This window comes from Lolium rigidum, chromosome 5, assembly GCF_022539505.1.
Source record: "Lolium rigidum isolate FL_2022 chromosome 5, APGP_CSIRO_Lrig_0.1, whole genome shotgun sequence".
Lineage (NCBI taxonomy): Eukaryota > Viridiplantae > Streptophyta > Magnoliopsida > Poales > Poaceae > Lolium > Lolium rigidum.
The window spans coordinates 210,654,451-210,671,034 of record NC_061512.1 but is presented as its reverse complement, the minus strand read 5'-3'; the positions used below and the strand labels follow the sequence as shown (position 1 = coordinate 210,671,034).

Below are 16,584 nucleotides of genomic sequence, written 5' to 3'. Positions count from 1 at the left end.
AGCTGGCCGGCCGGCCTCGCCTGTTCAGAGGTCGCCGTAGAGCGGCGGCGGGCCACTCCACTCATGTCTTTGGGCTGGAGTTTTGGAAGCTCTGAGAGCGGCCGGACGCCGATCCATCCGCCGTATGGGAGGAAGCTGATGATAATTCACCAAAGACGGGACATGCCACCGCTGCAGCGCCACCACTCCCCGGCACGCGCGCGCGCACCAACCTTATATAAATCCTTACCGCGCACGTCTCGCCCTCCTCCCGCTCCTACCTTCCACCACATTTCCCTTCACCTAGCGCGGTGGGTACGATCAGTGCGTGTCCGGCCGGCAGAACTTCCTTTGCCATGGAGAAGGCCCGCTGCCACGGCAAGCTCCCGAACCCGCCTCCGCTCGAGCCACCGCGTCGGGTGCGCGGTGACCGCGACCGCGCGTCCGGCGCGTCCTTCTCGGCGTCGCTCCTGGACGCAATCTACCACTCCCTCGATGAGCACAGCGACGCCGACACCACCATGCGTCGCTCGGAGGAGAAGGCGCTTGCGCCGGCGCCGGCGCAGTTCTGGTGGGCGGGCAAGCCCAAGCATGCGGCGGCCGCGGACAGGCACCGTCGTCGCCCCGACACGGGGCCGGCGGCTCGCCCGCGGCACTCGGGGTACGCGTCGTCCACCACCTCCTCCTCCGACTCCACCTCCAGCTACAGCTTCTCCTGCTCCTCCGCCTCGACCACCGACACCGAGTGCACACGCCGCCGCCGAGGCAGCCCGCCTCCGCCGCGGCGCCAGCTGGAGGACTTCGTCGCCCCAGACGGCGCGGACGCCGATGCCACCGTGATCCCGCCCAGCGAGAAGGCGAAGAAGAAGGGCAGGCCGTGTTTCCCAGTGGCGAGGCTCCGGCCAAGAGATGCAGCGCCATCCTCGCCCGGACAAGCGCCGCCGCCGTCACCAGCCACGTTCGCGTGCGCCCTCAAGGCTCTCTTCACCTCCGGCCGTCTCACAAGGAAGCCCAAGACTGCAACACGCATTCCGCCTTCGCACATATTACCCGAGCTACCGCAGCCATCTCGCACGTCGGCGACGACCGATGCGAGCACGGTGCAAAGGAGGTGCGTGCGGTTCTGCTCGGACGCCGAGGCGTCGGTGGTGGTGCGGCGCAGGGTCGAGGAGCTGGTGCGGAGCCTCGGGGAGCTGGAGGAGGACGACGAGGGGAGCGACTCCAGCTCCGATCTCTTCGAGCTCGAGAGCCTTGCCGGCGCGAACGGCGACGAGCTGCCCGTGTATGGCACCACCAGCCTCGTGGCAAATCGCGCGATCGCGCACGCCGCGGTTTTCTAGTTCCTTTCATGCAGAAAAGAAAGAAATGGAAAAGGTTGTAAGAATCCCCAAAAAAAAAGTAGCCAAAGAAATTTTATGCTGTTGACGGCATTTCATCAGTTCCATTATGTTTGTATTTTGTACATTTTGTGTTTTATTTTAGTTTGGTTGCCGAAAATGAGTACTAGTATTAAATTATCATGCTGAAATGAAAATGTATATAGGAAAATAAAAGAATTAATATTTGGATATCTTTGGGCACAACGTGTTGTTATTTTCTTGGAAACTGCTAGTTCTGAGTAGACCGTGAACTAAGCTAGTGTTAGTGTTTAGTAGACTCATGCATCATTAGATTTACATCGTGATTCGTACAATTGAGTTGCAAATTGCATCAGAGATATTTTCAATTGCAAGTAGGGTTACAACTGAAGTTTCAGCGGCAAGCGAGGTTATATCTGCAAACAATTCCTCCAGCCCATTAGATTTGCTTCCTGAGATGAGTTGCAATATGGGTTGCAACTGAGATTCGATAACGTCATTCTACCGAGAACTGAGTTAGTTCTTAGTAAATTGAGAATTATGGCCTTTCGAAGTAAATTGAGAGTTAGTTACACCCTATTTTCTCCATCCATTCACTATTACTTCATCAGTACATATAGAATGTTTTACATATTTCGGCATGGATTAGATGTTTCGATGAACAAAGAATATTATTTTAAAGAGAAAACGCCAAACAACGTTAAGTTTGATTAAGTTTTTTAGAAAAAATTATTATTATGTACAACCCAAAATAAACACAGTTAGGTACATCATGAAATATGTTTTCATATGATATCCATATAATATTATAGTTTTCATATTTTTCTAAAGATTTAATCAAAATTTACTTAGCTTCACTTTTTTTTAAATAGGCCTTATTCATTGGAACAGAGGCAAAACTTTCTGAACTCCGTATAATTTGCTTCAGAAATGAGCGAACATACATACTAAAACGTATTAAAAATCCTACTTCCTCTGATCTATAATACGTGTCGCTGAAATAAATGAACTTTGTATGATACACTCATTTTACGGACGCTAAAATAAGTGAACTCTGTATGATACACTGATTTTAGCGACAAGTATTATAGATCGAAGGGAGTGAAACATCTTATAATGGTGGACGGAAAAAATGTAATGCATGCAACTAAGCCAAAATCATACTCCTTATGTTTCTAAATATAAGCCCTATAATTTTTGGCACGAAAATTAAAGAACACAGTTGGAGGAAAAATTACTCCTGATTTGGACGGGATTACCTCTGAACAATCGACGTGGAAAATAGAGTAGTTTACATATAATAAGAAAATATAATGAAATCCTAAAACAAGTTATGGAAAAGTGGTGCAATGCATTAAAGCCTATATTTTAAAAAAAAAATCTCAAAAAACTATATGGCTTATATCTAGGAATGGAGGGAGTACTTAAATTAATTCTAAAAATGCTAAACATGGTTATTCTTTTTTTTTTTTGCGAGATGGAGCATCAATTTATGATATCCTGGCTTAGGGCTTAATAGGATTGATAGGATATACTCATATAAATAAGCGGAAACTTATTTTCTGGAACCTCATGTCTAAAGAACTCTGAGGTTAAGTGTGCTTAACTCCCGGCGCTATTTGAGAATGTGCGACCGACCAAAAAGTCCTTCCCGGGTGCACACGAGTGAGGACAAAGTGCACATGAAAGACTAGTATTGGTCTGTGGGGCCAGTCTAGAGATCCTAGAGATCCGAGAGGGTGGCCGGTTTGTTACAATATTTCCATAGCTTCGCTATGAAGGAGCGATTTGATGTAAATGTTGATTTGATTCTTAGTCGGTAGAACTTCAGGTAAATTATGAGGGCATGTACAATGGTGATGACTGGGCTATCTTTAAGGGGTGATTGTTCTGGGTATACTATGGGTATATCAACGACGTGGTCTAGAACCGGTAAGCCCAGATGGAGGCTCACAGATGGTGATGGTGGCATACGGCCCATCGGGCGGCCCAGTTGCTGTTGATAGAAGATGGAAGAAGTCCAGCCTAGGAACAGGGGTCGGATCTCAACCGACCTTGCAGGAAGTCGGGTCCATGACGACCCATGAAGTATCCGTTTCTAACACGACGCATGAAGGGAGGCAGATCCTTGATGTGCATGTCAATGTAATATTTCGTAGTTAGGAACATGTTGTAATATCCCAGGTAATGGGGTTACAAAAATAGAGGAAACAGATGTGTGCATTGCATTCATGCATAGAAAATCTGGGGAATTTTCGCGCTTTAAAGTAAAACAAGAATAATGAATCGAAGTTTCACTTGACCTTGATGGAATTGAAGTAGCTCATCAAGTCAAGCGCTATAAACCTCAAAGTGACTTTGTTAAAACCTTGTTTTGGGTAGAGATGCTTTGATCTAAGGGGTTAGATCAAATGGAACTAATAATCAACACAACAACACCTTACTCAATGATCAATTGCTTGATCTTATAAAAGATTATAATATGGTAATCCTTGTCATAGCATATGAACATCACTTCAATTGCAAATCAAGTAACAATATAATGGAGAAACTATTCTTGACTTAGCTTTTCCATGCCTTAAACTAATCCTTGATCCTACCATGAACCTCATGGTAACCATTTCACTTCATTCTTGGAAACAAGACAAGGAGATAAACTCTAGAAATATATGTTCCTCTCTACTACATATTAATATACATCAAGCCAAAGAGATGTGAGAGTTCTATGTTATTTATTAGAGAAGCAATAACCAACCTGGAGCTAAACCTTGGATATACATCCAAGTATTCAAATCATCATCTTTAAGAGGAACGATAGGATATTATTCAAGACAATTCCTAGAGAGAGAACTTAATTATGTTAAACCTAGATATTGATGATCACATCAACCTCTAGGGAGCCTAACCTTAGGTTATCATTGAATTCCTTCCCAGATGAGAGAGACCATTCATACTAACCTTAGCTTTACCTAATTAAGAATCAAGGACAATTCTTGAACTAAAGTATTAGGACCTAGAGTAAAACTCCATACCTTATATAGTGAGGAACCATTAATCTATATGACCAAAGTTAACTATAAAAAAACTATAACCAGTGTAGTTACTTTAATGATAAATTGGAGATAATAATAGAAGTTAATTGGTAGAAGATAATACCAATTCCCAAATCCTTAGTAATTAAAGGAGCACATGAAATATTAAGCAAGTAACCATCTTATCTTGGTTAGGGGAGACTAAACCCTACCAAATACATTATGGTGCCATCTCATTCCTACAATCTAGAATTATATCTCAACCCTAGTTTGTGCATCATTTGGGTGATCACAACTAAAACCTAAACCCCACTTAAGTTTAAACCATGTGCTAATAGGTAAAGAGCATGTGAACCCTAATGGTTCCTTAACCAAAGTCTATGCTTCAATTATTAAACATAAGAAACACCTAATGCTAAGTTCCATAATCAAAACCAATGTGTGGAGAATAACCACTCATATCAACCATTTGACTTAATAACCAAGATCCAACTATGAGGAGAGTAATACCTACTCTAAGTATTTCAAGGTGCTATTAAAATATAATACCAATGCTACCTTTGAAAAATAGATATAATAAAACCTACAAGACCTTAACAAGCAAGTGCTCACATTGAAGGAGATATGCCCTAGAGGCAATAATAAAGTGGTTATTATTTATATCTTTATGTTTATGATAAATGTTTATATATCATGCTAGAATTGTATTAACCGAAACATTAGTACATGTGTGATATGTAGACAAACAAGAAGTCCCTAGTATGCCTCTTAAACTAGCTTGTTGATTAATGGATGATTAGTTTCATAATCATGAACATTGGATGTTATTAATAACAAGGTTATGTCATTGTGTGAATGATATAATGGACACACCCAATTAAGCGTAGCATAAGATCTCGTCATTAAGTTATTTGCTATAAGCTTTTGATACATAGTTACCTAGTCCTTATGACCATGAGATCATGTAAATCACTTATACCGGAAAGGTACTTTGATTACACCAAACACCACCGCGTAAATGGGTGGCTATAAAGGTGGGATTAAGTATCCGGAAAGTATGAGTTGAGGCATATGGATCAACAAGTGGGATTTGTCCATCCCGATGACGGATAGATATTCTCGGGGCCCTCTCGGTGGAATGTCGTCTAATGTCTTGCAAGCATATGAATGAGTTCATAAGAGACCACATACCACGGTACGAGTAAAGAGTACTTGTCGAGAGACGAGGTTGAACAAGGTATAGAGTGATACCGAAGATCAAACCTCGGACAAGTAAAATATCGCGAGACAAAGGGAATTGGTAATTTATGTGAATGGTTCATTCGATCACTAAAGTCATCGTTGAATATGTGGGAGCCATTATGGATCTCCAGATCCCGCTATTGGTTATTGGTCGGAGTAAGTACTCAACCATGTCCGCATAGTTCTCGAACCGTAGGGTGACACACTTAAAGTTGGATGTTGAAATGGTAGTTCTTGAATATGGAATGGAGTTGGAATATTTGTTCGGAGTCCCGGATGAGATCCCGGACATCACGAGGAGTTCCGGAATGGTCCGGAGAATAAGATTCATATATAGGATGTCATTTTATGTGAATAAAATGTCGCGGAAGGTTCTATGGAAGGTTCTAGAAGGTTCTAGAAAAGTCCGGAAGAAACCACCAAGGAAGGTGGAGTCCACAAGGGACTCCACCTCCATGGCCGGCCAGCCCTAGTGGGGGTGGAGTCCCAAGTGGACTCCACCATAGGGGGCCGGCCACCCCCCACATGGGAGGTGGGAATCCCACCTTTGGGTGGGAGTCCTAGTTGGGCTAGGTTTGCCCCTCCTATGGAAGGTTTTGGTTTCGGGTCTTATTCGAAGACTTGGACACCAACACTTGGGATCCACCTATATAATGAGGGGCCAAGGGAGGGGGCCGGCCACCCCAAAGACCATAGCTTGGCCGCCCCCCTTGAGTGGCCGGCCACCCCCTCCCAAACCCTAGCTTTGCTCCTCCACTTCATATTTCCCGCGTAGCTTAGCGAAGCTCCGCCGGACTTCTACACCGCCACCGACACCACGCCGTCGTGTCGTCGGATTCAAGAGGAGCTACTACTTCCACTGCCCGCCGGAACGGGGAGGTGGACGTCGTCTTCATCAACAACCGAACGTGTGACCGAGTACGGAGGTGCTCGCCCGTTCGTGGCGCCGGAACCGATCGTGATCAAGATCTTCTACGCGCTTTTGCAAGCGGCAAGTGATCGTCTACCGCAGCAACAAGAGCCTCATCTTGTAGGCTTTGGAATCTCTTCAAGGGTGAGACTCGATACCCCCTCGTTGCTACCGTCTTCTAGATTGCATCTTGGCTTGGATTACGTGTTCGCGGTAGGAAATTTTTTGTTTTCTATGCAACGTTATCCTACAGTGGTATCAGAGCCGTGTCTATGCATAGATGGTTGCACGAGTAGAACACAATGGTTTGTGGGCGTTGATGCTCTTGTTATCTTTAGTTTGAGTACTTTGCATCTTTATGGCATAGTGGGATGAAGCGGCTCGGACTAACTTTACATGACCGCGTTCATGAGACTTGTTCCTCGTTCGACATGCAACTTGTATTGCATAAGAGGCTTTGCGGGTGTCTCGTCTCTCCTACTATAGTAAAGATTCAATTTACTCTTCTATTGAAAACATTAGTATCAACGTTGTGGTTCATGTTCGTAGGTAGATTAGATCTCTCTCGAAAACCCTAAACCACGTAAAATATGCAAACCAAATTAGAGACGTCTAACTTGTTTTTGCAGGGTTTGGTGATGTGATATGGCCATAATGTGATGATGAATATGTATGAGATGATCATTATTGTATTGTGGCAACCGGCAGGAGCCTTATGGTTGTCTTTAAATTTCATGTTGAGTAGTATTTCAAAGTAGTTGTAATAGTTGCTACATGGACGACAATCATGAAGACGGCGCCATTGACCTTGACGCTACGCCGACGATGATGGAGATCATGCCCGAAGATGATGGAGATCATGTCCGTGCTTTGGAGATGAAGATCAAAGGCGCAAAGACAAAAGGGCCATATCATATCACATATGAACTGCATGTGATGTTAATCCTTTTATGCATCTTATTTTGCTTAGATCGCGACGGTAGCATTATAAGATGATCTCTCACTAAAATCTCAAGATAATAAAGTGTTCATCCTTAGTAGCACCGTTATCATGTCTTATCGTTTCGAAGCATCTCGTGATGATCGGATGTGATAGATTCGATAAGTACATACAACGGGTGCAAGACAGCTTTTGCACATGCGGATACTAAGGTGGCCTTGACGAGCCTAGCATGTACAGACATGGTCTCGGAACACGTGATACCGAAAGGTAGAGCATGAATCATATGGTTGATATGATGAACACTTTGAGTGTTCGCCATTGAAATCACACCTTTTCTCGTGATGATCGGGTTTAGGTGCGGTGGATTTGGTTCGTGTGATCACTAAGACAATGCGAGGGATATTGTTTTGAGTGGGAGTTCACTTAGGTTTTTAATTATGTTGAATTAAAATTTGAACTCAATATGTCATAAACTTAGTCTAAACTATTGCAAATATATGTTGTAGAGATGGCGTCCCCAATCAATTTTAATCAGTTCCTAGAGAAAGAGAAACTTAAGAGCAACGGTAGCAACTTCACCGACCGGTTCCGTCATGTGAGGATCTTCCTCTCCGGCGGAAATCTGCAATTTGTGCTTGATGCACCGCTAGGTGACCCTCCCGCGAAGATGAATCCGATGAAGTAAAAGCTGTTTACGCGACTCGGAAAACTCGGTACTCTCAAGTTCAGTGTGCCATCCTGTGCGATCTGGAATCCGATCTTCAAAAACGTTTTGAGCACCATGATCCTCATGAGTTGATGAATGAGCTGAAAGCTATATTCGAGACTCATGCGGCAGTGGAATGCTATGAAGCATCGAAACATTTCTTCAGCTGTATGATGGAAGAAGGCAGCTCCGTTAGTGAGCACATGCTCGCCATGACCGGGCATGCGAAGAAACTCAGTGACTTGGGAATAGTGATTCCTAACAGACTGGGGATTAATCGTGTCCTTCAATCACCGCCACCAAGTTACAAGAACTTTGTGATGAACTACAATATGCGGAACATGAACAAGGAGTTACCCGAACTCTTTGGCATGCTAAAAGCTGCTGAGATTGAGATCAAGAAAGAGCACCAAGTGTTGATGGTCAACAAGACCACCAGCTTCACGAAACAGGGCAAGTCTAAGGGAAAATTCAAGAAGGGTGGCAAGAAAGCTGCCACGCCTCCTATGAAACCTAAGAACGGCCCTAAGCCCGATGCTGAGTGCTATTACCGCAAGGAGAAGGGACACCTGGAAGCGTAATTGCTCCAAGTATTTGGCGGATCCGAAGAGCGGCCTTGTCAAGAAGAAGAAAGAAGGTATATCTCGATATACATGTTATAGATGTTTATCTCACTAGTTCTCGTTCTAGTACCTGGGTATTTGATACTGGTTCGGTTGCTCATATTTGTAACTCGAAACAGGAACTAAAGAATAAACGACAACTACTGAAAGATGAAGTGACGATGCGCGTTGGAAATGGATCCAAGGTCAATGTGATCGCAGTCGGCACACTTCCTCTACATCTACCTTCGGGATTAGTTTTAAGCCTAAATAATTGCTATTATGTACCTGCGTTGAGCATGAACATTATATCCGGATCTTGTTTAATGCAAGACGGTTATTCATTCAAGTCTGAGAATAATGGTTGTTCTATTTTTATGAATAATATCTTTTATGGTCGAGCACCACAAAAGAATGGCTTATTTCTCGTTAGATCTCGATAGTAGTGATACGCACATACATAACATTGATGCTAAGCGAATTAAACTTAATGATAAATCTACTTATATGTGGCACCGTCGTCTTGGTCATATTGGAGTGAAACGCATGAAGAAACTCCATACCGATGGATTACTTGAATCACTTGACTTTGAGTCACTTGATAGATGCGAAGCATGTCTAATGGGAAAAATGACAAAGACTCCATTTTCTGGTATGATGGAGCGAGCTACTGACTTATTAGAAATCATACATACCGATGTATGTGGACCAATGAGCGTAGCATCGCGCGGTGGTTATCGTTATGTTCTAACCTTCACAGATGATCTGAGTAGATATGGGTATATCTATTTCATGAAACATAAATCCGAAACTTTCGAGAAGTTTAAGGAATTTCAAAGTGAAGTAGAAAATCAACGTAACAAGAAGATCAAATTTCTACGATCTGATCGTGGAGGTGAATATCTGAGTTATGAGTTTGGCATGCATTTAAAGAAATGCGGAATACTTTCACAATTGACACCGCCGGGAACACCTCAACGAAACGGTGTGTCCGAACGTCGTAATCGAACTCTCTTAGATATGGTTCGTAGTATGATGTCTCTTACCGATTTGCCGTTATCATTTTGGAGTTATGCATTAGAGACAGCCGCATTCACTTTAAATAGAGCACCATCAAAATCCGTAGAAACGACACCGTATGAATTATGGTTTAATAAGAAACCTAAGTCTGTCGTTCCCGAAAGTTTGGGGTTGCGAAGCCTATGTAAAGAAGTTACAACCGGACAAGCTAGAACCCAAAGCGGAGAAATGCGTCTTCATAGGATACCCTAAGGAAACTATAGGGTACACTTTCTATCACAGATCCGAAGGCAAAATCTTTGTTGCTAAGAACGGAACCTTTCTTGAGAAAGAATTTCTCACTAAAGAAGTGACTCGGAAGAAAAGTAGAACTCGATGAGATTGATGAATCTATACTCGTTGATCGAGTAGCGCAGTATCGGAAGTTGTACCTGTACCGCCTACACCGGCAACAGAGGAAGCTAATGATAATGATCATGAAACTTCGAACGAGGAAACTACCGAACCTCGCAGATCGACAAGGGAACGTGCCACTCCCGATTGGTATGATCCTTGTCTAAATGTCATGATTGTAGATAACAATGATGAGGACCCTGCGACGTATGAAGAAGCGATGATGAGCCTAGATTCCAACAAATGGCAAGAAGCCATGAAATCCGAAATGGGATCCATGTATGATAACAAAGTATGGACTTTGGTAGACTTACCTGATAGCCGAAAGGCCGTCGAGAATAAATGGATCTTCAAGAGAAAAACAGATGCCGATGGTAATATTACTCGTCTATAAAGCTCGACTTGTCGCAAAGGGTTTCCGACAAATTCAAGGAGTTGACTACGATGAGACTTTCTCACTCGTAGCGAAGCTAAAATCTGTGAGGATTTTGTTAGCAATAGCTGCATTTTTCGATTATGAGATTTGGCGAGATGGATGTCAAAACGGCGTTCCTTAATGGAGACATTGAGGAAGAGTTGTATATGGTACAACCCAAAGGTTTTGTCGATCCTAAAAATGCTGACAAAGTATGCAAACTTCAGCGTTCAATCTATGGACTGAAGCAAGCATCAAGAAGTTGGAACCGACGCTTTGATAAGGTGATCAAAGACTTCGGGTTTATACGAGTGTCATGGAGAGGCCTGTATTTACAAGAAAGTGAGTGGGAGCTCCGTAGCATTCCCGATATTATATGTAGATGACATATTATTGATCGGAAATGATATAGAACTATTAAGCAGTGTTAAGGGTTATTTGAATAATAGCTTTTCAATGAAAGACCTTGGTGAAGCATCGTATATATTAGGCATCAAGATTTATAGAGATAGATCAAGACGCCTAATAGGGCTATCACAGAGTACATATCTGGACAAGATTCTAAAGAAGTTTAGAATGGACGAAAGTAAGAAAGGGTTCTTACCTATGTTACCAGTGCAAGGTATTGAGTAAAACTCAAGGACCGGCTACGGCAGAAGAAAGAGAAAGGATGTGTAACATCCCCTATGCCTCGGCAGTAGGATCTATCATGTATGCCATGCTATGTACTAGACCGGATATAGCACATGCTGTTAGTTTGACTAGCAGATATCAAAGTGATCCAGGAATGGAACACTGGACAGCGGTCAAGAATATCCTGAAGTACTTGAAAAGAACTAAGGATATGTTTCTTTGTTATGGAGGTGACCAAGAGCTCGTTGTAAACGGTTACACCGATGCAAGTTGGAACACCGATCCCGATGACTCTAAGTCACAATCCGGGTACGTGTTTATATTGAATGGTGCTGCAAGTAAGCTGGGCAAGCTCGAAGCGGTGCACGGTGGCGAAGTCTTCAACAGAATCGAGTACATAGCGGCTTCGGAGGCTTCATCGAAGCGGTATGGATGAAGAGGTTCATTGTAGAGCTCGGTGTGGTTCCTAGTGCATTGGACCCATTAATCATTTACTCGTGATAACATGGGTGCCATCGCCAATGCACAAGAGCCAAGGTCACACAAGAGGCCGAAGCATATCAAGCTGCGTTACCACTCGATTCGCGAGTACATCGAAGATGGAGAAGTAAAGATTTGCAAAGTACACACCGATCCGAATGTAGCAGATCCGTTGACTAAAGCTCTCCCTAGGGCAAAGCATGACCAACACCAGAATGCCATGGGTGTTAGGTATATTACAATGTAATCTAGATTATTGACTCTAGTGCAAGTGGGAGATCGAAGGAGATATGCCCTAGAGGCAATAATAAAGTGGTTATTATTTATATCTTTATGTTTATGATAAATGTTTATATATCATGCTAGAATTGTATTAACCGAAACATTAGTACATGTGTGATATGTAGACAAACAAGAAGTCCCTAGTATGCCTCTTAAACTAGCTTGTTGATTAATGGATGATTAGTTTCATAATCATGAACATTGGATGTTATTAATAACAAGGTTATGTCATTGTGTGAATGATATAATGGACACACCCAATTAAGCGTAGCATAAGATCTCGTCATTAAGTTATTTGCTATAAGCTTTTGATACATAGTTACCTAGTCCTTATGACCATGAGATCATGTAAATCACTTATACCGGAAAGGTACTTTGATTACACCAAACACCACCGCGTAAATGGGTGGCTATAAAGGTGGGATTAAGTATCCGGAAAGTATGAGTTGAGGCATATGGATCAACAATGGGATTTGTCCATCCCGATGACGGATAGATATTCTCTCGGGCCCTCTCGGTGGAATGTCGTCTAATGTCTTGCAAGCATATGAATGAGTTCATAAGAGACCACATACCACGGTACGAGTAAAGAGTACTTGTCGGAGACGAGGTTGAACAAGGTATAGAGTGATACCGAAGATCAAACCTCGGACAAGTAAAATATCGCGAGACAAAGGGAATTGGTAATTTATGTGAATGGTTCATTCGATCACTAAAGTCATCGTTGAATATGTGGGAGCCATTATGGATCTCCAGATCCCGCTATTGGTTATTGGTCGGAGTAAGTACTCAACCATGTCCGCATAGTTCTCGAACCGTAGGGTGACACACTTAAAGTTGGATGTTGAAATGGTAGTTCTTGAATATGGAATGGAGTTGGAATATTTGTTCGGAGTCCCGGATGAGATCCCGGACATCACGAGGAGTTCCGGAATGGTCCGGAGAATAAGATTCATATATAGGATGTCATTTTATGTGAATAAAATGTCGCGGAAGGTTCTATGGAAGGTTCTAGAAGGTTCTAGAAAAGTCCGGAAGAAACCACCAAGGAAGGTGGAGTCCACAAGGGACTCCACCTCCATGGCCGGCCAGCCCTAGTGGGGGTGGAGTCCCAAGTGGACTCCACCATAGGGGGCCGGCCACCCCCACATGGGAGGTGGGAATCCCACCTTTGGGTGGGAGTCCTAGTTGGGCTAGGTTTGCCCCTCCTATGGAAGGTTTTGGTTTCGGGTCTTATTCGAAGACTTGGACACCAACACTTGGGATCCACCTATATAATGAGGGGCCAAGGGAGGGGGCCGGCCACCCCAAAGACCATAGCTTGGCCGCCCCTTGAGTGGCCGGCCACCCCCTCCCAAACCCTAGCTTTGCTCCTCCACTTCATATTTCCCGCGTAGCTTAGCGAAGCTCCGCCGGACTTCTACACCGCCACCGACACCACGCCGTCGTGTCTGTCGGATTCAAGAGGAGCTACTACTTCCGCTGCCCGCCGGAACGGGGAGGTGGACGTCGTCTTCATCAACAACCGAACGTGTGACCGAGTACGGAGGTGCTGCCCGTTCGTGGCGCCGGAACCGATCGTGATCAAGATCTTCTACGCGCTTTTGCAAGCGGCAAGTGATCGTCTACCGCAGCAACAAGAGCCTCATCTTGTAGGCTTTGGAATCTCTTCAAGGGTGAGACTCGATACCCCCTCGTTGCTACCGTCTTCTAGATTGCATCTTGGCTTGGATTACGTGTTCGCGGTAGGAAAATTTTTGTTTTCTATGCAACGTTATCCTACACACATAAAATTATATGCATGTGGGCAACACTCTCAAATAAGAAACCAAGACCTCATAATGATCTTAAAGATGCTTTGAATAGAAGTTATCCACTCTAATAATTTAGAAGAGACTTATAACCAAGAAGCAAAAGGAATTATAAAGAACACATAAATTCATACCTAAATGGAAATTTAATCCAAATACCAATACTAATTAGTAAACCAATGTTATAATGTCATATTAAATTTGCTAATACGCTACTAAAGACTCTTCAGTACCCTGAAATAATTCTTGTATGAATGAAATGAGCAAGACCTGCAAAAAAGAAAATAATTCAAATATGAATTCAAAACAGAATTCAAAACAAGAAATAGAAACAGAGAATAAAAAAAAAGAACTTACCTGGCCGTCGCAGCCCAGCAAGCGGCCTGGCAGCAGCCCAACGCTCGGCCCAGGCCATCACCAGAACCAGCCCAACATAACGCTTCGGTGTGGATAAGACTGGAGACGAAGTACTCGTCTTCGTCTTCGCCACCGTCGACGCGCGCGAGGACGCCAGCGCGATGGGGAGAGCCACGTCCCGGCCGCCTGGGTGGGCTCTCGTGACCATCATCGACCGTGAGCGCCGTATAAAGGCCATGAACGAAACCCTAGCTCCGTTCTCTCTCTCTCTGCCTCACCGCAACCCTAGCTCATCCCGGCCATCTCCAATCACCGCCGATGGAGACCGCCTCAGGCCACGCCGTGGACACCATCGACATCCCCATGCTCTACTTACTCCTCCTGCGCAAGGAATCGAGCTGGGGCATGCCAGAACGTCGCCGTCAAGCTTGTCCTCCCCGACGCCGGGAGCAACAAATTCCGGCGATGCCGTTCACCTCTTGCCTCGCCGACATGCCCGTAGTACTCACGGTGAGTTGCCGGTTCGTTTGAGCATCTTGGCCCTCTTCCTAGTGCCCTGTATCGCCGCCGCGTCACGCGTCCGCAAGCGCCGCCGCTCGGACTTGCCGTCGGGCAAGCGCCGGCGACCAATATCGGGCGGCGCCACCACCGTTAGACTTCCCGTGTCGCGTAGAGTCACACAGGAATCAACGCGCGCTCGTAGTTCGCCGGAGTCTCGCCGCCGTTGCCAATTTCCGCCGGTCACCGTTGCCCCTGGACATGAACACGATTTTGACCAGTCAAGCCACCGTGGCAGGTGACATGGCCAGGACCCCACCAGTCATTGATTGTGGGTGTGTTCTGCCCGGGTACATTTAGCAATTCCGTTTTAAATTTAAATCCCCTAAAATTGCTGCAACTTCAAATGAATATAGAAAATTCAGTTTAAGTCAGAAAAATGTAAATAAGATATTAAAATTCTTAGAAAAGAAAACTCTATCCAATAAAAATATAAAATGAAATTTTTATTTTTAATAAAAATTCAATTATTTAATACTTGTTATTTAAGCTTTTAATTTTAATTCTAAATACAATTAAAATTCAGAAATCAAGAAAACATTTATAAAATAATTAAAACCAGTAAGCAAATAAAGAAAACTTGAAAACTCATTTTCTTTATTTGTTATCCTATTCAATTTCTATTAGTGGAAATTTAAACCCTAATTAATAATTACCCTAATTAGTAAATTATTTAAAAATAATAAAAAGCCAAATGGAATATTATTTTATTTTGAAGTTATTAATAACTTCAACTTTATTAATGAAGTTATTAACCTATGAACTAAATAGTAATTATGCAACCCTAGTTCCATATAGTAGAAAACTAGGAACTCATCATTTCATGTATAATCCTAAAACCCTAATGCCATTTAGACCCTAGTTCCATTAGTACATGTGAATCGTAAATTGTCCTAAACCTAAAACCTTAGGTTAGAACATGCCATCATGGTACCTACTTCCAAATCATAGAACCATAGTAGCAACTGAATACTTGTCTTGGCCACATAAAATGTAGAAGACCTATCACTAATATATGGGTATCCCATGTGTTCATCTTCATCAGACCAAAATAATCAAGTAGGGCCAACCAAGTGTAAACCCTAGATCCTATTACCAAAGCCATCATCCTTATTCATGCCTATTTAGCATCACACCAATGTGATGAACCTTAGGGGCAACTATGCCAAATCTTGAGCATTACCTAACCATATTCCACTAAACCCTACTAGTGTTGGATACTTATCAACCATTCTATTTAGGAGCTAATTATTCCTTACTTAATAGAACCAACAGTAAAACCTAGACCACCTCAACCCTAATTGATATACTTATTATTATTTAAGAAGTATGTTCTTCAAAAGTTATTCTTTTGAAGTAAATAAAGAATCATCATCAACCTTGCTTATAAGAACCTATAAACCCTAGCTAGCTATCACCAGCATGATGAACCCACCAGGATGACAACCATGTATAACTAATTGCTTAAGTTGCTTATACTTAAGTAAAACCATTCAAGCCTAGATGCTGATAAATCCAACCATTGGATTAGGATCCATCTACTACCTACTCCAGAAACCAATTAGAACCATAGAAAACCATAGAACCCCACAAACCTAATTATCATACTTGTTCTTTATATGAGGACATGTTCTTCAAAAGTTATTCTTTTGAATTATATAATAAATAATCATTAACCATGCCATACAGTACTAAAACTGACCACTGTTCTTTACTTGTTAACATTATGCCAATTATCATTCTTTGTGTGCTCAATTGATTACTATGCTTTATTATCTACCTATTTATAATACCAAGTAATCACACCTGAATAAGAACCTTGTTTGTGAATCACTCTAAAAGTGCAACACACCCTGAACTAAT

The 16,584-nt window shown here is 43.1% G+C and overlaps 1 protein-coding gene across 1 annotated transcript; it reads left to right on the top strand.

Annotated features, from left to right (window-relative positions):
• The first annotated feature begins 335 nt into the window (after positions 1-335).
• LOC124652479 (protein BIG GRAIN 1-like) lies at positions 336-1,319 on the top strand. The gene has a single exon (XM_047191495.1). The coding sequence runs from the start codon at positions 336-338 to the stop codon at positions 1,317-1,319; it is 984 nt and encodes a 327-aa protein (XP_047047451.1).
• Positions 1,320-16,584: the final 15,265 nt, after the last annotated feature.